This window comes from Marmota monax, unplaced genomic scaffold (assembly GCF_021218885.2).
Source record: "Marmota monax isolate L192 unplaced genomic scaffold, Marmota_monax_Labrador192_F-V1.1 WCK01_AAM20220418_F8-fsc00228, whole genome shotgun sequence".
NCBI classification, from domain to species: Eukaryota; Metazoa; Chordata; class Mammalia; order Rodentia; family Sciuridae; genus Marmota; species Marmota monax.
In genome coordinates, this window is record NW_026695240.1 from 1,715,987 (window position 1) to 1,741,793 (window position 25,807).

General features: G+C 52.2%; 1 protein-coding gene across 1 annotated transcript in view; it reads right to left on the reverse strand.

Moving 5' to 3' along the window:
• Ryr1 (ryanodine receptor 1) overlaps nt 1-25,807 on the reverse strand; it is a 106,032-nt gene that overhangs the window by 76,174 nt on the left and 4,051 nt on the right. Inside the window, exons 7-32 of the mRNA XM_058577598.1 lie at nt 24,827-24,920; nt 23,891-23,965; nt 23,364-23,520; nt 23,064-23,228; nt 22,131-22,252; nt 21,514-21,709; nt 20,078-20,213; nt 19,901-19,996; nt 19,701-19,819; nt 18,752-18,885; nt 18,164-18,405; nt 17,424-17,616; nt 16,239-16,455; nt 14,561-14,665; nt 14,290-14,393; nt 13,712-13,795; nt 12,717-13,024; nt 11,700-11,902; nt 10,496-10,670; nt 10,094-10,302; nt 5,688-6,082; nt 4,711-4,843; nt 3,901-4,061; nt 3,387-3,552; nt 1,316-1,402; nt 959-1,185 (exon numbers count right to left, since the gene is read on the reverse strand). Coding sequence (XP_058433581.1) covers nt 959-1,185; nt 1,316-1,402; nt 3,387-3,552; nt 3,901-4,061; nt 4,711-4,843; nt 5,688-6,082; nt 10,094-10,302; nt 10,496-10,670; nt 11,700-11,902; nt 12,717-13,024; nt 13,712-13,795; nt 14,290-14,393; nt 14,561-14,665; nt 16,239-16,455; nt 17,424-17,616; nt 18,164-18,405; nt 18,752-18,885; nt 19,701-19,819; nt 19,901-19,996; nt 20,078-20,213; nt 21,514-21,709; nt 22,131-22,252; nt 23,064-23,228; nt 23,364-23,520; nt 23,891-23,965; nt 24,827-24,920 — 4,303 coding nt within the window. The remainder of the gene's footprint in view (nt 1-958; nt 1,186-1,315; nt 1,403-3,386; nt 3,553-3,900; nt 4,062-4,710; nt 4,844-5,687; nt 6,083-10,093; nt 10,303-10,495; nt 10,671-11,699; nt 11,903-12,716; nt 13,025-13,711; nt 13,796-14,289; nt 14,394-14,560; nt 14,666-16,238; nt 16,456-17,423; nt 17,617-18,163; nt 18,406-18,751; nt 18,886-19,700; nt 19,820-19,900; nt 19,997-20,077; nt 20,214-21,513; nt 21,710-22,130; nt 22,253-23,063; nt 23,229-23,363; nt 23,521-23,890; nt 23,966-24,826; nt 24,921-25,807) is intronic.

Below are 25,807 nucleotides of genomic sequence, written 5' to 3' on the forward strand. Positions count from 1 at the left end.
GCCCATCCACATGCCAGAGATATTTGTCAAATGATGAATAAAGGAAGGAAGGAATCATGTCAGAAGCCTCCTGGGGTGAGGCTGGGATCCCTGGCTATGCTCAGAGTCCTTAAGAATATTTCTAGCCAGGAGCAGCGGTGCAGGTCTGTAATCCCAGTGATTCAGGAGGCTGAGGCAGGAGGATTGCAAGTCTGAGACTAGTCTGGGCAACTTAGTGAAACCCTATCTCAAAATAAAAATAAAAAGAACTGAGGATGGGGCTGGGGTTGTGGCTCAGTGGTAGAGCACTTGCCTAGCACATATGAGGCACTGGGTTCGATTCCCAGCACCACATATAAATAAATAAAAAATGAATAAAGGTCCATTGACAACTAAGAAAATATTTTAAAAAATAACTGAGGATGTAGCTCAGGTGAAGCACCTCCTGGGTTCAATCAATCCCTAGCATCTCTCTCTCTCTCTCGCTCTCTCTCTCTCTCTCTCTCTCACACACACACACACACACCCCATTCCTGGTATTTGTGTGAACACTTCTGTAGTCCTGGGTGTGTCTGGGTCCCTAGAATGGTTTTAGATCTCTGTGGGACGGGTCTAAAGTCTCCCTGGGTGTGGCCAGAGGCCGTGGGGTACATTGGGCCTCTCTGAGTAATGTCCAGTTCTTCTGGGTTGGTCTGGGCTTCCTGAGATAGCTTTGGGGCCCTGTAGTATGGGCCTAGATTCCCTGGGTGGGAGGTGGTCCCCCAAGGTGAGTCTGTGGCTCACAGAATGGGTCCAGGGCTCATAAGGCAGGTCTGGAGCCTCCCGGAGTGTTATGGGGAAGCCTGAGCTGAGTCCAGATCCCCCTGCGTGGATGGTCTGGAGCCCCAGAGAAGTGGTAGGAGGAGGCACTGAGCTGGGTCCAGACCCCAGAGGGCTGGCAGCACCTGCCCTGCCCCTGTGCCACCAGCCAGGCCCTGACCTGTTCTCCTCAGGGATGTGGAGAGCCATCATGGTCAGCGGCTCCTGGCACTGCACAGCCCAGCCGAGCCGCTCCCCGGCGCGCCGCATCTCCACCTGCAGGAAGTGGTTGGGCATGCGGCTCCAGGAGACGGGCATGAGCATCTGCACCTCCAGCCGCGGCGGGCACTGGGGGGCTGGATTCTTGCGCTCACTCAGGAACATGGCGGCTGACAGTGGCATGATGTTCTGGGGGTACAGAGGCATGCCTGGGTCAGGGTTCCCAGCCCTCCCCAACCCTCCACCCTACCTCCAGGTGTCCTCCCCACACATCCCGCCTCAGCCTGCCCCACGAGTGCCCCCACTTCTGCACTGTCACCTTCTGTTTTCCCAGCTCGAACTGGACCACATTCTGATGGGTGGGCAGGACAAAGACAGCAGGAAATAGCTTCGTGTTGGGCTCCACCTGGCAGGGGAGCAGAGGACAAGGTGAGGGACAGGGATGGGTTGGCCATGTGGATTCTGGACCTCAAATGCTGGGGCCAAGACTGCACAGCCACGCGTGGACATCTGGAGGCTCCCCGGTGGCTCTGAGGTCACCCCTGGGACACACCAGCCAGGCCAGCCTCTTCCAGCTCCCCGGGGCCACCTGTCATCTGCATCTTGGTGCACATCACGCCCCTCCAGGAATGCCTTCCCAGTTTCTCTCTGAGTTTTTCTCCCGAAAAACCCCACCCCCATCCCCAAACAATACCATCTGTGGAGCAGTCTTGCCAAAGCCAAACCTGGATCTAACTGCACCTCTAGACCCAACCCCCTGTTTACAGGAAATACAGGGAACAGGGGAGAATGTTCTAATGAAACCACAGGGACTGGGTCAATGTGCCCCGATGTTAACGTGCACGGGAAACTCCTGGGCTCTCCATGAAATGCAGATTCTGATTTAGCATGTCTGGGGAGGGGCCTGAGAGTCTGCATATCCAACAAACTCCCAGTGAGGCTGGTCCTGCCTTCCAGGGACCACACTGGGGGAAGCACAAACAGCCCGATTCCTTCAACCATGCACTTCAAAGTGGGAGCAGGTGTGGAAGAGGAAATCGATGTACAAAAAGAAACCTATGGGACTTGGCAACCAATTAAAATACATTGGGCTGGGGCTGTAGCTCAGAGGTAGAGCACTTTCCTGGCATGTGTGAGGCACTGGGTTCGATCCTCAGCACTGCATAAAAATAAATAAATAAATAAAGGTATTGTGTCCATCTACAACTAAAAAACTTTTAAAAATATATGCTCTTAGCTGAGCATGGTGGCGCACGCCTGTAATCCCAGTGGCTCGGGAGGCTGAGGCAGGAGGATAGCGAGTTCAAAGCCAGCCCTAGCCATGGCGAGATGCTAAGCAACTCAGTGAGACCCTGACTCTAAATAAAATATGAAATAGGGCTGGTGATGTGGCTCAGTGGTTGAGTGCCCCTGAGTTCAATCCCTGGCACCAAATTAAAAAATATATATGTATATATATATGTGTGTGTGTGTGTGTGTGTGTGTATATGTATATATATATATATATATATATATATATATATATATATAATCTTAGATTCCAGTTCAAACAAAGAAGTGGCAAAAAAAAAAAAGACATTTTTGAGGTAACCAGAGAAATTTGAACATGGACTGGACATTTGATGGCGGTTAGAAACTCCTGGTTTGGGGTTTGGGGGTGATAGTGGTATTGTGGTTATGCATTTTAAAAATAATCCTTATCTTTTAAAGATACGTGCTTAAAAGAGATGAAACTACGTGATGTCTGCAGTTTCCCTCAGAATCCTCCTGTGGGTGTGGAGGAAGTAGGCGTAAAGATGAAGCGAGATTGGCCGTGAGGGGGTGTGAGCTGAGCTGTGTGACAGGGACCTGGCGGTTCGCTGTGCTGTTCCATTTTTGTATATTTCTGAAATTCTCCATTTAACATAAAGTTTTACAAAGCCCGCCTTAGCTGAATTAATGATAGATAGGCGGATAAGTATGTGGTCAAGGCAGTGCAGTAAACATTTATGATCATTTCTGCTGGTGGCTCTGTGGACAGTTCCTGCAGTCCCTTCAGGGTTTCTGTGGGCTTAGAGTAAGTGCATACTTTTTTGCATAATAAAATATTAAAAAGAAAAAGTCCACATTAGGATTCTGGCCCTTCCTATGGTCCTCCCTGATGGGTGAAAAGGTGGTGACTGGTGTCACCCATGAGGGAATATGGTCCTCTCTCCAAGGAAAAGGTTGTACTGTCTCCTCCATTCGGGACCTTGGTTCAATTAGGTGTTCTCTCGGGGCCTCCTGAGGACAGACTAGGAGCTGGTTTTGTCCTGTCTCTGTGGGGTCTGGCCTCAGGGACACACTGAAGGGTGGTCCTGGGATGCTGGAATGGGAGGGACTATGGCCAAGTTGCTGAGGGTTGGACTCACCTGGAAGAAGGTGTTGCTCTCTTTGCCATTGGCTGTGAAGGTCATTAAGCCAGTGGCCAAGTCCACCAGGCAGCCAATGACCAGGTCTGTATGGCTGATCCGGCCCTGCTGCCCAGGGCTCACAAAGTCCCCGCCCCACACCATGTAGCAGTTGCTGCACTTGAGGCTGGAGGAGACAGGAGCGGTCACTGCAGGTGTCCTCAGCCCAGGGGCTCCCTGAGCTCCCCAAACGCCATAACCTACAGCCCCAACCCCAATGCCCATCCCCTGCAGACAGGCCTTGGGCCTGGAGCTAGAATTCTTAGGGCTGTTGGGGCTTCCTGGAAGGAGGAGAAAGAGAAGGGAGGCTTCTGAGCTGGGTGCCCAGACTCCACAGCTTCCTCTTGCTAGGGGAGGCCCTCAGGTCCCACAGCCAGGCAGCCCCAGAGCTGTCCACAAGAGCTCTAGCTCCCCCCTGCCTGTTCCCACTCCCACACGACCTCCCACACCCATGGTACCCCCGCCATGCTGGCACCTGCTGTGCACGTTGCCTTGTTCATCCCCCATCGTCACCGTCACGGCCCGGACCTTGCTGAGGTCGAAGTTCATGTCGTGCTGATGGTAGTCGGGGGTGACCCAGCCCACCCATACACAGCTGGGCTCCTGACCAGCGAAGACTCTCACAGAGTAGTAGTACTGGGGACACAAAGAGGGGACCAGAGATCAGGCAGGGTGACAGCATTCCCTGAGCTCTGCTTTGGTCTCCTTGGATTCTCAGGGGCCTCTGGGAGTTTAAGAAGTTGCCAGATTCCAGACCCCCTTCATCTGTGTCTCTCTGTTTCTGTGGCTACTGATTTGGAAATCCCTTGGGAATATTTTGTGATATCCCCACATCCGGGTCTTTCCCTGGTTATAGCAAAGGAATACATGGCCCCGGCATAACAGATTCCATATTGGAGGACCCCCAAACTATATTGACATGAATTGCATATTTTTATACTCAGGAATATTTTAGGGTGGTTATCAAATATGGCTATTGTGTTTATGTGGGCAATTCCAAATGTTGGGGTCCACAGTCATATTGGTTTACCCTCTGGATTTTGGGGTGCTGGGAGTTAGAGCATTGTGTCTGATAACTTCACTCTGCTCCCTGCAATTTTCAGGCCACAAGGTGTGTGGATAGAGGGGTTTGAAGGATTCAATCATGTGTACTGTATTTTGTGGGTGTCTAGTACATACTGGGGTATCCCTAGATATGAGAATTGCAGCACTAAGTTTGGAAACTGGGAGTTTCTATGCTATGCTGTGGAGGGGGCCCCCAAAGTAGAGGGTTCCTGGTTCTCACCGTAGTGGTATTGAGGATGATCTCAGGGTCATCGCGGTCATCAGCAGGCACCACGTCTCGTGGGAGTCGGGGCAGAGGGGGTGTGGCTGGTGGTTGGGTCATCATGGCGGCCTTCTTGGCCTTGAATAAGAACCTATTGGTGGGAGGAGAGGAGGCCATGAGAACCAGCTCTCAAGTCCAGCCCCCACCTTCCCACCACAAAAATCCTTCCCCCCACATCCATCTTAACCACATGCTCCTGGGATTTCCAAATTTGGCCTCACCCCTAGAGGGCTGGATGCCCCACTACTCTACATTCTGGAGGTGCTGCCCACTGCTTATGGTGTCCTGTTACCTACATTTCTGGGAACATGAAGGTCCCCTTTGGGACGTACAATGGTCCCCTCAATTAGCATTTCTCATTTGTGTTTGGCATAGGAGTGGCACTGTCTTATATGTTGCAAAGCATGAGGAACCCCTGGGGCCCCAGCAGCAGCACCCCCAAACTGTGATAACCAACAATGCTCTGTCATTTCCCAACACCCCCCAAGGGTCAGAACTACATCCCATTGAAAACCGCTGCCTCACAGGAGAAATGAAGGTTTTCAATATTTTCTGAGGGTCTCCCTGGAAGTTAGTGTTTTGGGGGTTGGTGTCCACTGAGAGTGTAGTACCCTCTGGAGCAGTGGAAACTCTCCCAAGACCCTGGATTCCTCAGTGTTCATGGCTAAGGAAGCCCCTTGGATGAAGCACTTTGGGGCCCACTTTGGGGCTTGGGGAGAGGAGAAGTCTGTACACCATGCTGTAGGGCTCCTCGATTTCACATTCTCAGGGAGATTAGAGCATCCCTGGGAAATCATGGGGACCCAGAATGTGTTAGGATCCCTCAGTGTTCTGACGGCACTTGGCATACAAGGGGCCACTCTGGAAAAACTGGGGTTCTCAAGTTGGGAATCCCGAGAGGAACCCCAAGCCCACCCTGCCCGCCCTCCACTCACCCTCTCTTCTTGTTCTTCTCTGTGGTAGCGTCTTTCTCATTCTCTGCCCTGGCGGGCTGGGCCTCTCCCCCAGGCTGGGAGGTGCCCCCAGGGGTCCCCTCCTTGGTACTTCCTTCCTTGCCCCCTTCAGCCTCCCCCCAGCGACCAGCTGAGCGGCGCAGGTTTTCGTAGTCAGGGTCAGGTTCCGCTGCCCGGGCCTCGTCCTCCGCAGGGGGCTGCAGACCAGGGGGTGCCAAGGGGGTGGCCCCTGCTGTGCAGCGGAAGTGCTGGTAGAACTGAACGGGAAGGCTCAGCCGCAGGAAGAGCATCTCCACCAGACTGTTCTGGGAGCCCCAGGTGCGGTGGGTCAGGCGCAGGCAGGGAGGTGTATCCACAGTGCCGTCCATGCGGGCCACCTGTGGGGGGGCAGGAAGCACTGAGACAGGCCACTTATCCTATACCTGTGACCTGCAGAGCCACAGTTAGGTCTTAGAGGCCTTGTGTAAGAATTATCTAAAGACACCCCTCCTCTGGGCTGATGAAGCTCAATGAAGGGCACAAAACTTGCCCTTGGGTTGCTTTCAACCAATCCTCTGTCATCTTTGCTGGGTACCTTGAATAGTGGCAGCCCAGTCATACCCTGGAGTCACTTGGGAGAACCTTCAAAACCAACTTATACACAGGACTCACTCTAGACCAAGTGGTCCATCCATCTATTCATCCCAGAAATATTCACTGAGCATTACTGTGTGCCAGGCCTGTTCTAGGTGCAAGGAATACATTAGCACATAGAATAAAACTCTGCCTCCTGGGCTCTTGGGAGAGCACTGGGGGAGAACAACTCGAAAAGGTCAGAATTTTGTAGAGTCCTCAGGTAAATTTTCGTTTATTTTGGTAACCCTCAGAACAATGTGTGTATATTAAGTGTGTGGTATGAGTTCTCAAGCTGTCAACACATCTGTGTGCCTAATGCCAGGACAGGAAAACAGAACATGACCAAAGTCCCCAGGAGTCCCTCAGGAGCCTCTTGGAGTCACTACCCTCTTAAAGATAGTAAGGGGTTCTGATGAGGCAAATGTGCCTAACCAAGGAGCAGGAGCCCACAGAGGGACAGAGGCCTGTCCTACTTGGTCAAGCTAAACTCAGAGGTTTTCCAGAGACTCCATAAACCACAGAGGCAGAGTGGACCTCCTCACAACCAGCTGCAGACTTAGACCTCTGTGTTCCTTGGCAGCCAGTGAACTGACCCCAGAACTGTGCCTACAAGATTCCCTGTTCTGGGCTGGGCTGTGGCTCAGTGGGAGAGCACTTGCCTAACACAGGTGAGACCTGGGTTCCATCCTTGTACCACATAAAAATAAATAGAGTAAAGGTCCATTGACAACTAAAAAATATTTTTAAAACATAGATTCCCTGTTCCCAGATTCTGCAGGGTTTTTTTCCACCCCTCTCTTTCCTCTCTCTCTCCCTTCTCTCTTAGAAATCCTGATTTTGCTTTTGTCCCGTGACAAGAAATGCTCTCCTGTGATTTGTGTGCAAGGAAATTAACAATGCCTCCAAGTTATTCTTTCACAGTCACCGATTCTCCATTCATATCACGGATTAGTTTTGCCTGTTCTGGAACTTTCTATGAATGGAAGCCCACAGCATGTGCTCCTTGTGCCTGGGTGCTTTCATTCAGCACTGAGTCTGCATCTTCCACGTGGTTGTGGGCACATCAGCCCATTCCTTCTCCCTACCGCGTGGCCTTCGGCTCCCTGGTGGCCCTCACCATCTGGCATCAGCAAGGACTAGGAGGTCCCCGTCGCTCCACCTTCCTGTCCCACCTCAGCCATCTCTGGGGCCTTCAGCCTCCACACTTGCCTCCTGTAATCCTCTGCCAGCAGGGGTCTTTCCAAAGCTCCACTCTCAACTGGACATCCCCTACAAAAAACCCTTCTACTTTTTTTTTAAATACTTTTTTAGTTGTAGATGATGGACACAGTATCTTTATTTATTTATTTGTATGTGGTGCTGAGGATTGAACCCAGGGCCTCCCGCTCGGGAGGCAGGCACTCTACCACTGAGCCCCAGCCCCAGCCCCAAACCCTTCCACTTGTGCATAGTTTTTAAATATCCCCCTCCACAAATTGCTTATTAATTACAAAGAGGAAAAATAGTAACTTTACAGAAGAGAAGCCTGGCTGACTCCACCTCCCTCAAATACTCAAGTTAACAATCGACACAGTTGTCCCTTGAAATCCACAGAGGATTGATCCCAGGGCCCCTGGCACACACCAAGACCCACTGATGCTCCAGTTCTGTTGTATCGAGTGGCATAGTATTTGCAGATCCCCTGTGAGTGCCCTCCTAAATGCTTTAAATCATCTCTACACTCCTTATAATACCTCATAAAATATCAATGCTATGTATATTAGTTGTTACACTGAATTGTTTAAGGAATAGTGACCGAAAAAATCTCTGCATGAGTTCAGTACAAATGCAATTTTTTTTCAAATATTTTTGAGCTGCAGCTCATTGAATCTGTGGCTGCAGAACCGCAGATATAGAGGGAGGGCTGACCATAAGAGACACAGCAACACGCTGTCACGCACCAAGCGCAACACAAGCTCACTTCTGTGATATTCCTGCCAAATATGCCTTGTAGGCATCTAATCGTGAAAAATCACCTGACACACACAAATTAAGGGATATTCTACAAAACAATTAGCCTGAAGTCCTCAAAAATGTCAATGCCATGAAAGACAAAGAAAGACTTGGAAACTTTCTACATGGAGATCAAAGAGATAAAAACTGCATACAACATGCAATCCAGGAGTGGATCCTACACCAGATAAAAATAAGGGATATTAGGGCTGGGGATGTGGCTCAAGCGCTCGCCTGGCATGCGTGCGGCCGGGGTTCGAGCCTCAGCACCACATACAAACAAAGATGTTGTGTCCGCCGATAACTAAAAAATAAATATTAAAAAAAAAATTCTCTCTCTCTCAAAAAAATAAGGGATATTATTGACACAATTTGACAATAATTGGCAAAATCTGTGGGTTAGAGAATCATATTAGTGCTTCATTTCCTGATTTTCGTAACTACTGCAACTGACAGAACACGCCCTTGTTCTGAAGAAATGCACACTGAAGTTTTCATTTTTTTTTTCTTGGTTTGGTGGGTTTGGCACCAGAGATTGAAGCCAGGGGCGCTTAACCACGGAGCCACAAGCCTAGCCTTTTTTATTTTTTACTTTGTGAAAAGGTCTCAGTAAGTTGCTTAGGGCCTCTCTAAGTTGCTAAGGCTGGCTTTGAATTTGAGATCCTCCTGCCTCAGCCTCCTGAGCCACTGGGATTACAGGCATGTACCATCACTCCCAGATTCCACACTGAAGTATTCTGGGGTAAAGAGGCACAATGTCTCCAATTTACTCTCAAATTATTTAGGAAAAAAAGAAAGAAGCTGGGCCTGGTGGCACCTGCCTTGTAATTCCAGCGACTCAGGAGGTTAAGGCAGGAGGATCACAAATTCAAAGCCTGCCTCAGCAATGTGGGGGGACCCTGTCTCAAAATTTTAAAAGGCTAGGAAGGCTTAGTGGTGAAGCACTCAGAAAGAGACTGTCCCATGCCCAAGGTCACACAGAATGCAAAAGGCCAACTCCAGGTCTGTCTGATTCTAAAGTGCCAGCTGAAGCTCAGCCCCCCAGAGGTCAAGTTCTGTGCAGGCTGGCTGTGAAAAGGACAACCAATCGCTTTGGTCTTTGTGGGGTATTTACAGTCAGAGTCTAAACTTGAGTTTAACCTTAGGGAAAAAAAGACACTGCAGTCTGAAAATTGAGTTGCTTGGATTAATGAAAAGTAATTAAAAATAAAATAAAATAAAAAAATAAATCCCAACACACTGATTACAATTAATAAGGAGGGTACCAAGATGACGCCAAGACACTCAGAGATTTATATTTCTTTTTTTTTCTTCAGTACTTGGGATGAACCCATGTCTTTGTGCATGCTAGGCAAAGCTCTGTCACTGAGCCACATCCCCAACCCTTTTTATTTTATTTTGTGACAGGATCTTGCTAAGTTACCCAAGCTGGCTTTGAACTTGTGGTTCTCTTACCTCTGCCTCCCAAGTAGATGGAATTACAAGCATGCTCCACCATGCCTGGCTGGGTTTATATTTCTTTAAACCTTGCTCTAGGATCAAATAGTATAAGGACTAGAAATTTCCATCGGGGTCACATGATCGAGCTTCTCTTTTCTCCCTTGTCTCATTTTACAGGTAAGGCCCCTGGGGCCAAAGTTATACCCTAAAAGGCAACCTGGGGAGCCCAATATCCTGACCCCCCCCCAGATGGCTTGTGTGCTAACGCAGAAGGAGAAACTCGGGAAAGAAAGTTGTGAGAACAAGGTTTGGAGACAAACCAGAAGGTCTATTGAGCTCACCTCATAGTGGGGGTGTTCAAGGGGCACAGGTTCGAACTGAGGAAGGCTTTTGCTGAACCAGGTGGTGACTGGGCGCTGCATGTTGATGGCAAATGGCTCAAAGCCTTCCTGGAGGCCACAGATGGCAAAGAATCGCAGGGAGCTCACATCCTGGCCCAGGTTCAGGTGGCCCACCTGGCCAGGCCCCAGGCTGCAGACCGGGAGGAAGCCTGGGGGAAGGAAAAGAATTCCAGCAACTCAGGAGGCTAAGGTAGGAGAATCAGGGGTGAGCAGTGGGCAAGGCGGGGCGGTCACGGGGGAGGGGGGGTACTATAAAAGGGATAAGAGAACCAGAGACCGAAGGTTCACGGGGAGGTTCAGGTGAGATGGAGGAAAAGCAGGCAGGCAGGTGAAGGGTCTCACCTTCCCCAATCTCAATCTCCCGGAAGGCTGTCTCAGAGCCAGAGTCCGACATGAGGACCTTGCCATTGAGGGTAAAGATGATGGTGTTCTCCGTGAGGTCAATCATGCAGCCAACAACATCGCCTGACTGCCAGGGATGCCCAAAGGGCTCACTGCCCAAGTGCCAGCGCTGGCCCTGTGAGGAGCACAGAGAAGACACGGTGCTAAGACACAGGGAAACGGAGGGAGGGGGAACAGGGAGAGGGTGACACGCACAACACGTCAGGAAGGGGAAGGAGAGGCGCCGGTGCCCCCATCATCCCGACATTTGCATCCATGGTCCTTGGAATTGCCTTCCTCACTAATCTGTGTCTCGTCCCTTACACCTGGGTCTTGCTGTTTCCATGGCTAGGGCGATGGGGACCACCAAAGTGGTCGTGAGGTGTTGGGAGCAGCAACAAGTAAATAAAGGAGAAATGAAGCCATCAGGGTCCTCCATACAGACCCATGTACGCCCACATAAGTCCCCAGAAGAGATGGGTGAAGAATGATGGATGGGTGTACGGCAGATGGAAGTATGGATAGAAAGGCAAGGATCCAGGGGCTGGGGATGTGGCTCAAATGGTAGCGCGCTCCCCTGGCATGCGCCGGGCACTGGGTTCGATCCTCAGCACCACATACAAATAAAATAAAGATGTTGTGTCCACCGAAAACTAAAATAAATAAATAAATATTAAAAAAAAGAAAGGTAAGGATCCACATGGCTGATGGAGGGAAGGAAGAAAGTGTAAGTAGAAGTATAGATGGATAGACGATGAATGGATGGTTGGTTGAATGGATGTATGTATGGATGGATGGATAGATGAATGGGTGAATGGGTAGATGGTTGATAAATGGATGGATGGATGGATAGATGGATGTATGGGTTGGTGGGTGGATAGATGGATGGATGGATAGATGGATAGATGGGTGGGTGGGTGGATGGTTGATTAAATGGATGGATGGACAGATGGATGTATGGGTTGGTGGGTGGATGGATGGATGGATAGATGGATAGATGGGTTGAGGGATGGGTAGATGGATGAGCAGATGGATGGATGGATGAGGAGGATGGAAGACACAGGGATGGACAGACAGAGGGAAGCACAGATAGAGGCAGGGCTAGAGTGTAGGCTGTGGGAGGGACCACAGGGACTGGCAGAGTGGAGCCCAAGGAGGTACCCACGCGGTGCCCATTGAAGACATAGGCCAGATCATCAGCTCCCAACTCTACATCAGGCCGCAGCTCAGGTCTTGCCCAGCCCACTCGCATTTCGCCTGTGGTGACTGCCTCAAACTCGAAGTACCAGCGCCCACTCTGTACCGCATAGGATTTCTCTGCCCGGAAGATGCGCACCCGGTCCCAGCGAGACTGGCTCTCCACCTGACCTACAAATGAGGCCAGGTAAAGTCAGAAAGGCTGGGTAGGAAGTGGAGGTTAGTGGGAGAGACAGAGAAGATGAGGGTGTTGGGAACAGGGAGAAGAGGGACAATTTCCTGGTGTTAGAGGAGAAGTGGAGAACCTCAGGAGTCAGAGGTGGGAAAGATCTATTGAGACAGACCCCCATCTTGTCAGTAGTCAGAGCTCTCAGCGAACAGAGATGCTGACAGAGACACAGAAGGAGAAAGCTGGGTCCAGACCTGGTCAGGGGTTAGGGGTCAAGTGTCAGAATCAAGGGTTGACAGCGGGACTGGGAATCAGTCAGAGTCAGGGTCAGGGGGGCTAGACATTGGGGTTGGGGCCAGGAGTTAAGAAATTGAAGGCCAGGGTCACAGGTCAAGGCTGGGATTGGAAATCAGTGAAAGGTCAGGGGTCAGTTAGAAGGAGGGTAAAGACTAAGTCCTTGGTTGTGTGGCTCCATGTGATGGTCATAGTCCAGAGGTTAGAGGTTAGGGGTCAAAGGTGAAGGCCAGGAACTAGAGTCAGGGTTGGGTCAGCACTCACTGGTCTGACTTCTCAGTGTTATAGCCAAAGTCCAGGCAGGGATTGGGTCAGATCAAGGTTGGTGGTTAGATCAGGGTCAGGGTTTGGGTCAGAAGTAAGGGTCAAAGTTAAGGGGAAGGGTCAGCGCTCAATGACTTCCTGATCACTCCACTCAGTGTTACAGATACGACTCATTCAAGGGCTGCATCAGGTCAGAGAGCAGGAGTCGGGGCCAGGGTCAAGGCAGGAGTTAGGGTGGGAGCCAGGGTCAGCACTCACTGGGCTCCTGGTCAGGTGGCTCTATGTTGTAGCCGTAGCCCAGCAGGGTGCGCACTGCCTGGCAGAGGCTGTCGCGGTTGCTGCGCTTGGTGGCCTCGTCCAGCAGGCGGTAGGGCACAAGGCGAGGGTTCCTTCGTGCAGGGATGTCCTGCACGGCGCTGTAGCTCCAGCCCTGGGCCACGCGGTCCCGTGCCCACACATTGTGACCATTCTCTGCCAGCCGATCCACGAGGGTCGTCTGTGCGGGTGTCAGCCGCACGTGGCTCAGGTCCAATGGAGCTGGCTTGTACCCATTGCTCATCATGTACCTGTGGGGGTAGCAGGCCACTGGGACGAGGCCCTCCTTCCCCTTTGGGCTCTGTGCTGAGATCCTGACTTCTGACCCTTGGACCAGGACCCCAGGATGCTTAGCCAAGGGCTTTGGAATTTCTGGCCTTCGGTCTCTGCTATCAGGGTTCTGGCACTTTCTAGAATAAGCTTTGAGGTCCCTGACCTCTGACTGTAGGACCCAGAGCAAGGGCTTTGCCAGCACTGATCTCTGACCTCTGTGACCTCTTCATCCTGATTCTAGGAGCTTTATTTCTGACCCTGAAACTCTTTGACCTATGACCTCCAGCTTTGAGGTTTCTTAATTCTGGTCCAAGACCCAAACACCCAATCTAACTCAGGACCTCTAATCTCTCACCTATTGCTCCAGAAACCTCTGGATTCTATCCTTCTGCCACTGATCCTTTGCCTCTAATATAGGACATCACCTCAGCTTTCTCAGGGTCCCTGACCCTACGTGCTGGACTCTCTGCCAGTCCCTCTCTCATTGGAACTCCTAACTCCTCAGTCCTAGACATTCACCTCTGACCCCAAAGCCCTGACCCCTGACCCTATGATCTTGACCCTAACCTCCGGCCCCTTCATCTCTGACCTCAGCCTCTCCACAAAGCCCTCCAGCCCCCCTCACCACACATCCCAAGGCCCCCTCCATTCCCCAGACAGCTCACGTCTTGGGGAGTTTTGTCTTCTTGAGGTTGTCCTCGGCCTTCTCGTCGGCCATGCCCACGTGGCAACCCAGCGCCAGCAGAGTCCTAGTAGGGGCACAGGTGACACGGTCGTAGCCCACAGAGCTCCCTGTCCCGTCTCCCCTGCCTCTAGCTCTGCCTCTTGCTCTGGCTGTTGGGGTGTCTGTCCCCTGGCCCTTGGTCTCTCTGACGTCTGTCTGTCCCTGTCTCTTCCTTTCCGATTCTCTTTGACCATGTCCAGTTTCTCCTGTCTGCTTCTCTCTCAGTCCCTTTCTGCGTCTTTCTCCCTTTCCGTTGCTGACTTTCTCTCACTCCTGGGCTCAGAAGATCCTCCCGCCTCGGCCTCCCAAATGCTGGGATGTGGGTGTGTGCCACCACGCCCAGCATGCTGCTGATTTTCTCTTGCTGGATGTTTCCCTCCCCCTCTCTGTCACAATAACTGTCCCCTCTAAGTGTCCGTCCATCTGCCTTCCTTTTCTCTGTCAGTCCCGGCCTCGCTTTCCCGCCCTCTTCCTCCCACCAGCGTTTGTTCCACCCCCTGCTCCCACTGGGTGCCTCACTTGAGCGTCTCCCCTGACATCTGCAGGTTGTAGTTCCTCTCGGGCTCTGGAAGGCTGTGGAAGTCCACGAGACACGGGTGCAGCCTCTTGTTGTCATCCCGAACCTGGAGAAGCCCTGGCGTCAGCTCTCGGGCTCCCTTCCCCCAACCCAGCACTCCCAGACCTCCCTGGACCGCCCACCCCTAGTTCTGCCACCTGTAGCCCAAGGACCCCCGGTACCCTAAATCCCAGCCACCGGCCCTCTCCGCAGGCCGCCATTCCTGCCCCTCACCGGCCCGTAGGTCCAGCCCTGTTCGATGCGGGTCAGCGCCCAGAGCTCATGGATGTTCTCCGCCAGCTTCTCCCGAATGCGTTCCAGATGGGGAGGCAGAACAATCTGGGGACAGGAAGACATTCAAGGGGTTCCCGAAATCCCACCTCCACCTCCACCGCGACCTCTCTTCCCAAAACCGTGAGTGAGTCCTCATTTTGACTACAGGATTAAAGCCCCAACGAGCAAGGATGTAGCATTATCAGAATTAAGGATTATTTGGGGACAGATCTGTCTCCCCTGTGGACTGGGAGCTCCATGGGGGCAGGGCCTCAGCTACCTCAGTCTCTCCTCGGCCCCGCCCAGCCCAGAGCCAGACCCTGACCCAGAGGAGGTGCTCAAGAAATGCCTGCTGAGCGGAGTGGCACACGCCTAAAATCTCAGCAGCTCAGGAGGCTGAAGCAGGAGGATCATAAGTTCAAGACCAGCCTCAGCAACTTAGTGAGACCCTGTCTCAAAATTAAACATAAAAAAGGGCTGGGGATGTGGCTCAGTGGTTAAGCGCCCCTGGGTTCAATCCCTGGTACCCCCTCCTCAAAAAAAGAACATGCAGAAATGTCTGCCAAATGAGTGGGTGAGTCACTTTCCTTCTCTGTATAATGAGACTTGTCCCAATGCTTAAATCATAATACTTGCCTCATGAGGATTCAGAGAAACCATTTATGTAAACTACTCGATGTTTATAAATGCCTGGCACACAGTAGGTGCCTAATAAACATTAAAGCTCTTGGTGTTCTACAGGCAAGAGATAATGATGTTTCGGATCAGGGTGGGCTGTAGGGGGAAATGTGGGGTAGGAGGGCTAGCCAGGAGGTCAAGGGGACCACCCGCTAGGTTGAGAGGTGGGGTGTGGTGGGAGGGAGAGGCGTCAGGATGAGGCCCAGGGCTCCATCCAGGGACAAGGGATGGTCAGGTCACCCCTGAGGTAATCTTACTGCCATTAATAATGGCAAGTGACTGCAGTGGGTGCTCAGGACTATGCTAAGCTCTCAATCACGGTACATCTGCCCTCCCATGGGGACATCCTTATAGGGAAAGTAGGAAGTCTGGACTGGATACAAGAAGCACGAGAGGACTGATCTAGAAGAGATTCCCCCCAAAAGTGTAGTGGTTAAGACCTCAGAAATCGGAGTCAGAGCCCCTGAGTTCAAACCAGCCATGTGACTTACACAGGATAGGGCAGGGGGGAACTACCAGGGATTGAACTCAGGGGCACTTGACCACTGAGCCACATCCCCAGCCCTATTTTGTATTTTACTCAGAGACAGGGTCTCACAGAGTTGCTTAGCGCCTCACTTTTGCTGAGGCTGGCTTTGAACCTTTGAACGCTCCTGCGTCAGCCTCCTGAGCTGTTGGGTTGCACAGGTTTCTTAACCTCTCTGGGCCTTGCTTTACTCAACTATAAATTGGGGGTAATAACTGTTCTTTTTTATGGGGCCATGGAGAAGATTCCCTCTCTGTGGAAAGCTGGGATTCTGTCTTGAAAGAGTCCCTGGCCTCAGTGTTTCTCTCTGTTCAACAATGGGGTTCAATAAGGCCCTGGGTTCAATCCCCAGCACCACGCACACCCCAGCTCCCCACCTCTCTGACTCCTAAGAGAGCCTCCCTCACCAGAAGACCCTTGTAGGGAAGGCGGTACCTGGACAGTGTCCACAGGGCAGGGCACGAAGTCGGTGTGTGACAGGCAGCGACTGGGGCCCACCAGATGGGGGCCCCGGGGCCCTTCCCGTCGGTACTCCTTGATGGGTTCAAGGTGGAGCCGCTCCCGAGGGAGTACAGCCTCGTGGCAGGGGGCGTAGCCAGGTGGGGGGAGGAACTTGAATTCACCATGGCGGCCACCAAGGAGGAACCGCACCCTGGAGGAGGAGAATGAGGATCATGGGAGGGGCCAGGGGACAGTCCATGATCAGGGGGGATCTGGAGTGATCCTGGGATCCATGGAGGGTTCTGAGGGAATCTGTGGCCCCTGCGCAGTCATAGGGCACAGAGGTCATCTAGGATCAGAAATTCAAGTCTAGAGTCAAAGGAAAATATCACAAGAGAACGTCATGGAGGATCCTAAAGGAAAGTGGGACCATCAGGGAGTTAAGGGTGGGAGGACCTATTGTTAGGAGAGAAGAGTTCCCATTATTGCCAGGTCACGGGAAGGTCCTTTGGAGGAGTCTCCAGGTTACCAAAGCAGCTGGGAATGTTAGAAGGTTCGGTGAGAACAAGATGATGATGATTTAGAGACACTTGGGATTTGTTATAACCATTCCACTGAATGGACACTTGGAGAACTTGGGGTCACTGGGAAAGGACGGGGCCATTGAGAAGTCTTTGAATTAACTGGGCAGTGATTACTGGGCAAGTTGGGGGCTACTGGACCACCTTGGGGAGATGCTGGCATCATGAGAGGTTACTGAAAGAGGATGGAGCCATAAGGAGGGTCGGAGGTCATTGGGAGGCTACTGGAAGAGTCTTGGTCATTGGAACATCTCTGGATGATTTGGGGGGTCACCAAAAGGTCATCATAAGGGCCAGGGATACAGCTCAGTTGGTAGAGTGCTTGCCTAGCATGCAAAAAGCCCTGGGTTCAATCCCCAGCACCATGCACACACCAAAAAGGGTCACTGTAAAATTATGAGGTCCCTTGAAGATCATCATAGAAACATGGGGTTGGGAAGAATCTGAAGTCATTAGGATTAATGACTTTCAAGTAAGGGCTTCTTGCCAGTCAGTCCTGAGAGTGAACAGCGGTGTCCTTGTCTTATAGGGTGACTGCAGAAGCTGTCTTGGATCAGACCCCCAACCCAAGACAACTGGGGCAGGGGCAGGTCCTCACTTGACACCAGCGGAGAAGCTGACAACAGGGAAGAAGAGCCCGTCGAGATTGAAGGCCTCGAAGACGCCCTGCACAGGACAGCCATTGATGCGGAAGGAGATGGAGGGTACACTGAGGTCCAGACAGCAGCTGACCACATCCTCGGGGGCCAGGAGGTGCTGTCCTGGAGAAGTCACCGGGCGTGCCACGTGTCCTGCACCAAGATCACCAGGGAGGGTTCAGAGGTCAGAGGTTCCATGGAACCAACGATATCAAGAAAAGAAACGCAGATATCGGAAGATCCTGTAGGGACTGGAATTGGGAACCCCCCCCCAAGGGCAGGTGTTCCCATGGAGGGGCCCATAGTTCTAAAGTTAGGAACGAGGGTCAGAGTCCCCCTGGAGTTAGGATGACTGGGAGCCTGATAGCTGCGTGGTCAGAGTTCACCTGAGTTACAATTAGGAATCTTTGAGTACATAAGTCAAAGATCAGAGGTCATAACAATCTGAGCAATCTTCTGGGATCTCTAGGGTCAGAGGTCATGCCTCTTCTGAGGTCAGAGTTTTGGAGATTATGAGGAAACAAGTCAGGGTCAGGATTCTGGGAGCTCTAGGATGAGGGTTTGGGGAAATTAGGAATATGAGTCTAAAGTTCCTCTACTGGGGGTCAAGATCCTGAGAACCTCAAGGTGCCTAGTCAGAGTTTGGAAAATTCTAGGGTCAATAATCAGGGGTGAGGGTCACCTGGAAGCATCTAGGTACCTGTCCAGAGATGTAGCCCATCAAAGCCGTAGGAATAGAGGTCATCGCCGACCCCATTGCCGCCCCAGCCCTCGCCGCCCCCAGGGTAGGGGCTGTAGCCCTCAGTGAGGGCCCACCCCACCCGCAGGTGGGTGGCCTGAGCTGTCAGAAACGGAGCCACCTCGTCCACCATCACTTCAAAGTACCATTTGCCGTACTGCGTGGAGCCCTCTGCTCGGCCCACAAAGATGTTGGGGCGGATGCTGCAGGAGAGATGGAGACAAGAGACAGGTGGTGAGGAGGGAAATAGGGAGACAAACAGACAGACAGAGAGCAATCAAAAGACAGAGATGAGAGATGGAAGAGAGCCAGGGATAAGAAGATGGAAGAGAAATAGGAACAGGCAAAGACAAAAAGAGAAAACACAGACAGAGGCAGAAATAGAGCCCAGACGAGAGAACAAGGAGAGTGGGGACCCAAAGGGGAACAGGGCAAGGTGGACTCCTGAGGAGGGGCGACAGGAGAGGGACACCCACTTGGAGTGGAGTCTCTGGGTCAGGAAAAGGGTTGAGAGGGTCTGAGCCCAGGGTGAGGGGTTAGGAGCCACACCTGGTGACATAGTTGATGAGGTTTGTCTGTAGCAGAAGCTCACGACCAGGGAGCAAGTTCTCGGTAATGAGATCTTGGTTGGAGCGCACAGCCACACCATTGCACACACAGAGGGAGCACAGCACATCCAGGACCTGGAGGTCAAGGTCAGAGGTAAAAGGGAGTGAGGGTACAAGCAAGGGGGATATAGGAGGATATGGATGGGAAGCCAGAAGGCAAGAATGGTGCATCTGGACAGGGTATGAAATTTTTGCCTGAAAGGTGGTGAGAGTGGAAAGTCAGGGATCCCAGAGAAAGGGGTCAAAGTAGGCTGGGAGAGACTGGATCACATGGGTTGAGATAAGGCATCAGCAGTGTAAGAAAGGATAGACTGGAATCATGAAGAAAGAGGTCAAAGGACACAGTGAGAGAGTCAATGAGAGACACAAGAACCAAGATGTGATTTTGGATCAGCAGGGGTTGCAAACGTGTATCTTCAGAAGTCAGTGGACATGGAAATGTGTGCAATGGTCAGGAATCATGCAGTAGGAACCGGCAAGGGCCTATAGCAAACTGCGGAGAATATATGCAGCCCACCTAATAGCTATATAATTTGAAAATTTTAAAGGCGTTTCAGAGCCTGGCAATGTGGTGAATGCCTATAATCCCAGCCATTTGGAAGGCTGAGGCAGGAGGATCATGAGTTCAAGGCCAGCCCCAGCAATTTAGTGAGGCTTAAGCAATTTAGCAAGACTCTGTCTCAAAATAAAAAGGGCTGGGGTGTGGCTCGGTGATAAAGTGCCTCTAGGTTCAATAACCAATTAAAAAAAAATTGGAGCCAGGAGTTTGAACCCCTCCCGCTGAGATGGAGGCACGTGAGTGGAGTCCAGGTTAAGAGATGAGAGGGAGGAGAGGAATCCTGGGGCCACAGGGAGAGGTCAGGGTTCTGAGGTCAGGAGGACAGGCTGACCTTGTGGTTCCTCCCGTGCTTGTCCAGCAGGGAGATGATGGACTTGATGTGGTTCTCCTGGATGATGTTCAGGACCTCGGGACTCTCGATCAGGACACAGTACAGCACCTCCAGGATGCCTGCCCGGGTGCCAGTGGGAAGACATGAGGCGGTGAGCTCTCCCCTCCCCGACCCCCGTCCCACTCCCTGGGTTCTCCTACCAGACGAGGCCTCCAGCCGATCCAGCTTGCTGACCAGCCAGTCCAGGTTCGTGGAGAAGAGGGCACAGTTGGTCCGATTGCCACGGATCAGAGAGGCTGAGGGTGGAAGAGGGGTCAGGCCCAAAGGGATTGGGGATATGGGGTACTCTTGGGGGAGTTAGGACGGAAGTCCCTTACCCAGGAGTTCATAGAGCAAGTTCACAATCTCTTTCCAGGACTCAGCTGCCTCCTCCCCTGCATATTCGGCAAAGTGGGCAGCCGTGGTATAGACATTCAGGCGGTCAATGCAATTCAGGACCAGGGAGAGCATCCCCTGGGGCGGGGAACACAGGGGTGATTACAACCGGTGTCCCAGGCCCTCCCTTCCTTTTCTTTCTTGGATTTACTAATTCATATCCCTTCAACAGCTGGTGACTGGCTATTTGCTCCCTGATTTAAACCAGCCCCTTTAACTCCATGTCCCCATTCAGGCCCATTATCCTCCCCTCTGCCTTGGCTCCTCAAACCTGTCCTTGTCCTCTCTGCCTCTGTCATCAGCATAGCATGCCCTTACTAACATCAGGGCTGAATTTATGCTTCCCCTCCCCCCTTTCTGTCCCTGCGACTTGCTTCCAAGCAGCCCACAGTTTTGCCTGCTGCTGAACTTGGGACATACAGTAGGGGTTCTTTGGCTCAATGGCTGCATGTGGCTGAAACTGAAACTCGGTTTTATCTAAATTTCAGGCATCCACTGGAGGTCTTGGAACATATCCTCTGCAGATAAGGGAGGACAACTGTGGCTACATCTAGAAACCCCTATCATTAGTAAGAGAAGCAGAGCTTCAGGGCAGAGAGTACGACCGTGTTGGAGACTCACAGACTGCTTTCATCTCTCTGAGCTTCAGGAACCCCATCTATAATACGGGAATTACAATCCCCGCACGGGGTTATTGGGAGAATGACGTGGCTATAGAACCTTTATCGCGTAGTAAGGAATAAATCCAAGGTAAAATAACCACGAATGCTACTAGACCTGTTCTAAGCACCTGCATATATTGTGGTAATTCTATCTTGAGGTAGCTTTGTTATCATTACTATTATCATTTACAAGTCTTTCTCCCTGGAGCCCTTGGAGGGTCCGATGTCTTTGAATGGACATGCTCCCTCCACTAAAGAAGGCATCAGATGCCCTGGCCTTTCGCCAGATCCCTGCCACTCAGACCCCTGGCCGGTAGGAGCCAGGCACACCTCTTCCCTTAGTGTTCTTCTAACAAACTTCCAGCTCCAGACCCCAGGTGAGGTCCCGCCTATGCTCTCTTCCTTGCTGCCCAAGAACAGCCTCTGACCCTGTGCGCTCCGCTTCTCCTTCTCCCCAGCCTCCCCTGCCAGGCCGGGCACAGGCCCCGCCCCTCACCTCTCTCAGCCCTCCCTCCAGTCCCGCCCACCAACTCAGTCCCGCCCCCGGAGGCCACGCCCCTGGGGTTTGCTCAGGCCGAGACCTTCCTCGTGCTCCTCCCCCGTCCCCCCCAGCCGTCTGACTCCCGGTCCCCTGTCACTCAGGCCCTTGTCGCAGCTCCGCCCCAGGCCACGCCCCCGCGCCCACAGACCCCGCCCCTCCTATGGTGCGGTCCCACCTCCTCCTGGAAGAGGCTCTGGCGGTTGCGCAGGCTGCGCAGCTTGCTCTGCTTTTCTTCGTGCTGCAGCTCCTCAGAGGGCGGCTCGAAGTAACCGATGAGGTCCTGCAGGCTCAGGATGACTCCCTCGATGGGCAGCGCCGAGCCAGCCGGCGGCCCTGAACCCCGAGGCTTCCCGCTGAAGCTGTCCAGGCCCCTGAGGGGACCACCAATTGTCAGCCAGGGCCCCATCTCCGACTGTCACCACCCCACCCCTGCAGGACTAGCCTGGACTCCTGCTTTGCAGAGGGGGTGAGGGGGACAGAGACAGAGAGAGGCCTCGGCCCGAGGTCACGGGGCAAACAAGGACAGAGCTGGGACCTGGACTCACTCCTACCGAGGCACAGGGGGTGATGGAAGGAGCTGGGGAGGTCCAGGATCAAGCGCCTGGGTGTCAGAGGTGACGATCACGAGGGTGAGGTCAAAGGTCATGGTTGTCTGTGTCAGATTAGGGGACAGGGGTTTAGGGATTAGGGGCCAGTGCATGTCGGACAGGGTGGTGGATCCAGAGGCCTGGAGATTTGGTCAGGTGCATGACCACCAGGAGCCGGGCCGCTGGGCAGGGCAGCGCGGCTTACTTGATGAACTGATTGTACAGGCCAGCAGTGCTGTGGATCATGCGGGCAGCCTGGGACTCCTCCTGTTGGCACCGGGTCAGGGACAGCGCATCGTCCATGTGGCCCTCCTGGTGAAGCATGGCCTGGGTGTGGAGAGGTCAGAAGGGGATCAGCCACCCAGGGCCATGACCCATAGGCCTCTGCCCAGAGTTGAGTCCCACAGCTGCCCCCCATGCCACAGAATCTCTCGGCAAATCTGCCCCGTGTTTCTATTCCCCTTTGTCTGTGTTTCCTTTCCTCTCTCTTGGTCCTCCCCAACTCCGTCTGTCTCTCCCCGTCTCCGTCTGTCTCTCCCTGTCTCTGTCTGTCTCTTCCCGTCTCCATCTTCTCTCCCTCTACCCCACACTCTCTCTCCCTCTCTTCTCTATTCCCCATCTCTTTCCCTTCCTCCTTGTGATTCCGTCTGGTCTACTCTGTCTCTCTGCATCCCCGTGCCTGTTACTGACTTAACACCCTCCCTCAGAAAGCTCTAATGTCACCCCAAACTTCATATATCCCAGGCTGAATGTCTGACCTTCACAGCTGACCCCCCAGACCTCATCGAATCCCATGAGTGTAAATAACATCCACCTGCTGCCAACTCCCACATGTCCCCCTCTGGTCCAGTCCTATCTACATCCTCAGCTTTTATGTCCAAACAAGTATCATTTTGTGTGTGTGTGCGCTCACATGCACACTCGCGCTCACACAGACACACACACACCACATACATACATATATATGTATATATATTTTCTATATCTCCTTCCTTTTTGGTCTTTCTCAGCCTATTTTCCCCTCTTAGTCTCTGTCTCTCTCAGTTCCATCTTCAAACTCCTGGAGGCTCAAGCATGACCACCGCAGCCCCCTTCTACCCCTACCTGAACCCCACCCTTGCCCGTGCCAGGAGCTCACCTTCTTCTTGAGCACGCCGAGTCTCAGGGCCTTGGGGTCTGGGGCTGCATAGGTGAGCCACAGGCCCGAGGCCACGTGCTGCACAAAGCATAGTGACTCCCCATACTTGATCTCGGGAGGGCCCATGCCCTCCACATCCCGCTTGGGGGCCACATCCAGCTTCTCCTGCAGGGGCAGGGGACAGGGGTCAGCCTCCTCTGCCTGTATGTTTAATGGAGGAGCCCCCCAGAGACTGGGGAGTGGAGACTGGGGTGGAGATCAGAGCTCCAGATGAGAGAGGGCACCCTGACCCCCACAGACCTTGGAGATGCGGAAACAGAAGGAGGTGGCTTTGGTGTGAGCTTTGCTGGCATCCACCACAATCAGGCCCTGGTCCTCAGTGAGTGCCAGGTAGCGCCCAGTGGTAACGTGCCGGATTCGCAGCGGCTGGCCCCAGCGCAGGTGACTCCCACTCCAGCTGTGGAGGGCGAGGGGAATCAGAGGACGCCCCAACCCTCCCATGGACACCATAGTCTTGGTCTAAACCTCCCTAAGCCCCTGACACCCTTCTGGGGTTCCCTGAACCTTTCTTGAGACTCTCAAATCTTGCACCCCCCCTCAGTCCTATCTGAGGAACTCCAATCCTCCCTCAAGCCCTCAAAGATTCCTCAGGGCTCCCCAGATGTCTCCACTTCCCTTCTACATTCTCCACTCAAGACCCCTAATCTTTTCCCCAGGAATCCCCCCCAACCCACTAAGACCTCTTTTTTGTCCAGACTCCAGGATCACAGAGGACCTCCATCTCTCTTTTGATCTCCCCAGCCCTTCCCTCATCCCCTCCTCCATACCTGATTCTCAGGGGCTCCAGCCTCCAGAGGGACCGGGCGTGGGTGCACACAGAGCCTCCTTCGTAATAGACAAGTCTAGGGATACAGGAACGAGTAAGGTCAGGAGTTCAGGCTCCAGTCCCCGAGAGTCCAGTCCTTAATCCCATTCATAGGGCCTGCTATAGTTTGGATCTTGAACATTCTCCAAAGACCCACATGTTCAAGATTTGGTCCCCAGACTGTGACGCTATTGGAAGATGATAGAACCTTGACAAAGTGAGGCCTAGTGGAAGGCAGTTAGGTCACTGGGAACGTGCCCATGAAGGAGATACTGAGACCCTGCTCTCCTCCACTTTCTCTTATTTCTTCTCAGTTTCCCTTAGGTGAACCAGCCTCCAGTGCATGCTCCCACCATGATGTACTGTTCTGCCACAGACCCAAAGCAACAGAGCCAAACAACTATGGATTAAAACCTCTCAGGGGCTGGGGCTGGTGCTCAGTGGTAGAGCACTCTCCTAGCACACGTGGGGTCCTGGGTTTGATCCTCAGCACCACAAAAAAATAAATGAGTGGAATAAAGGTATTGTGTCCAACTAAAGAAATTAATATTTAAAAAATAAAAATAAATAAAACTTGGGCTGGGGTTGGGGCTCAGCAATAGAGCGCTTGCCTAGCACATGTGAGGCCCTGGGTTCGTTCAATCCTGAGCACCACATAAAAATAAATAAAATAAAGATATTGTATCCAACTACAACTAAAGAATAAATATTTAAAATAATAAATAAATAAAACCTTTGAAACTGTAAACCAAAATAAACCTTTTCCCCTATTAAGTTGAAAATCTCAGCTTTTTTGTCACAGTAACAGAAAACTCACTAACACAGGCTCCCTTAGCCAACCTTTTCCCTGCTTCATTTCCACCCCTAGACTCCAGGTCTGCTTGTCCCCAGCCCAGACCTGCGCTGGTCATCACTGTCAGCAGGGGAAATGGTCAGACATTCATCCATGTGTCCATGAAAGAGACGAAGGACATGGCCTCCTGTCACGTAACCTGTAGGGGAGCCAGGAAAGGTGGTCACTGTGAAGCAGGAGCCCCCAAAATCCTGGGAGCTAGGGGTGGAATCCAGAAAGCCCACACCTCCCAAGGCTGGGATGGAGGGTCTGAGTTTCAGGGTATTAATATTGAGTTCAAGATTCAGGTCAAGTTCAGGCCTGAAGATAAGAGATTTAGGTTCTGAGACTATGTTTGGGTGGGTCTGGGTATGCGAGAGCTGAGGTTGGCAGTTTAGAGATCTGTGGTTAAGGGTTCTGAGTTTGGAGGTTGAGGTCAGAATCTGTGATCAGAAGGTAACCTCTAGTATGTTGGGATCTGACTTCCAATCTTGCACTTGGGGTCTGGGTTTAGAGGTGTGATAGTTTGGTCTGAAGTTGAAATCTGGAGTTAGGGCCTGAATTCTTTTTCTGCAGTTCTGGGGATTGAACTCAGGTCCCTGCACATGCTAAGCAAGCTCTCTGTAACTGAGCTACATTCCCAGATCTTTTAAAAATTTTATTCTGAGACAGAATCTCTCTGACTTACTGAGGGTTGCCTCAAAATTCAAATCCTCCTGTGTCAGCCTCCGGAGTTACTGGGATTACAGGCACGCAGAACTGTGCCCGGCTCCCAAGGTCCTCAATTCCATTGATTTGAAGGTCAGGCTGTTCTCTGAGGTCTGGGGTCTATCTATAGTTTGGAAATCTGGGTTCTGGAGTATGCACTTGGAAAGAGCTGAGCTTTTAGTTAGAAATTGAGGGTCTGAGTCTGGGATCCGTAGTTTGAATCTCAGTTTGATTCTGGTTTAAGAATCTGAAGTTTGGGGACTAAAAGATAGGTTCAAAGTTTTCGGATCATTCTTTGGAATCTTATTATGGGAATCCAAATCGGGGAGTTTGATTTCG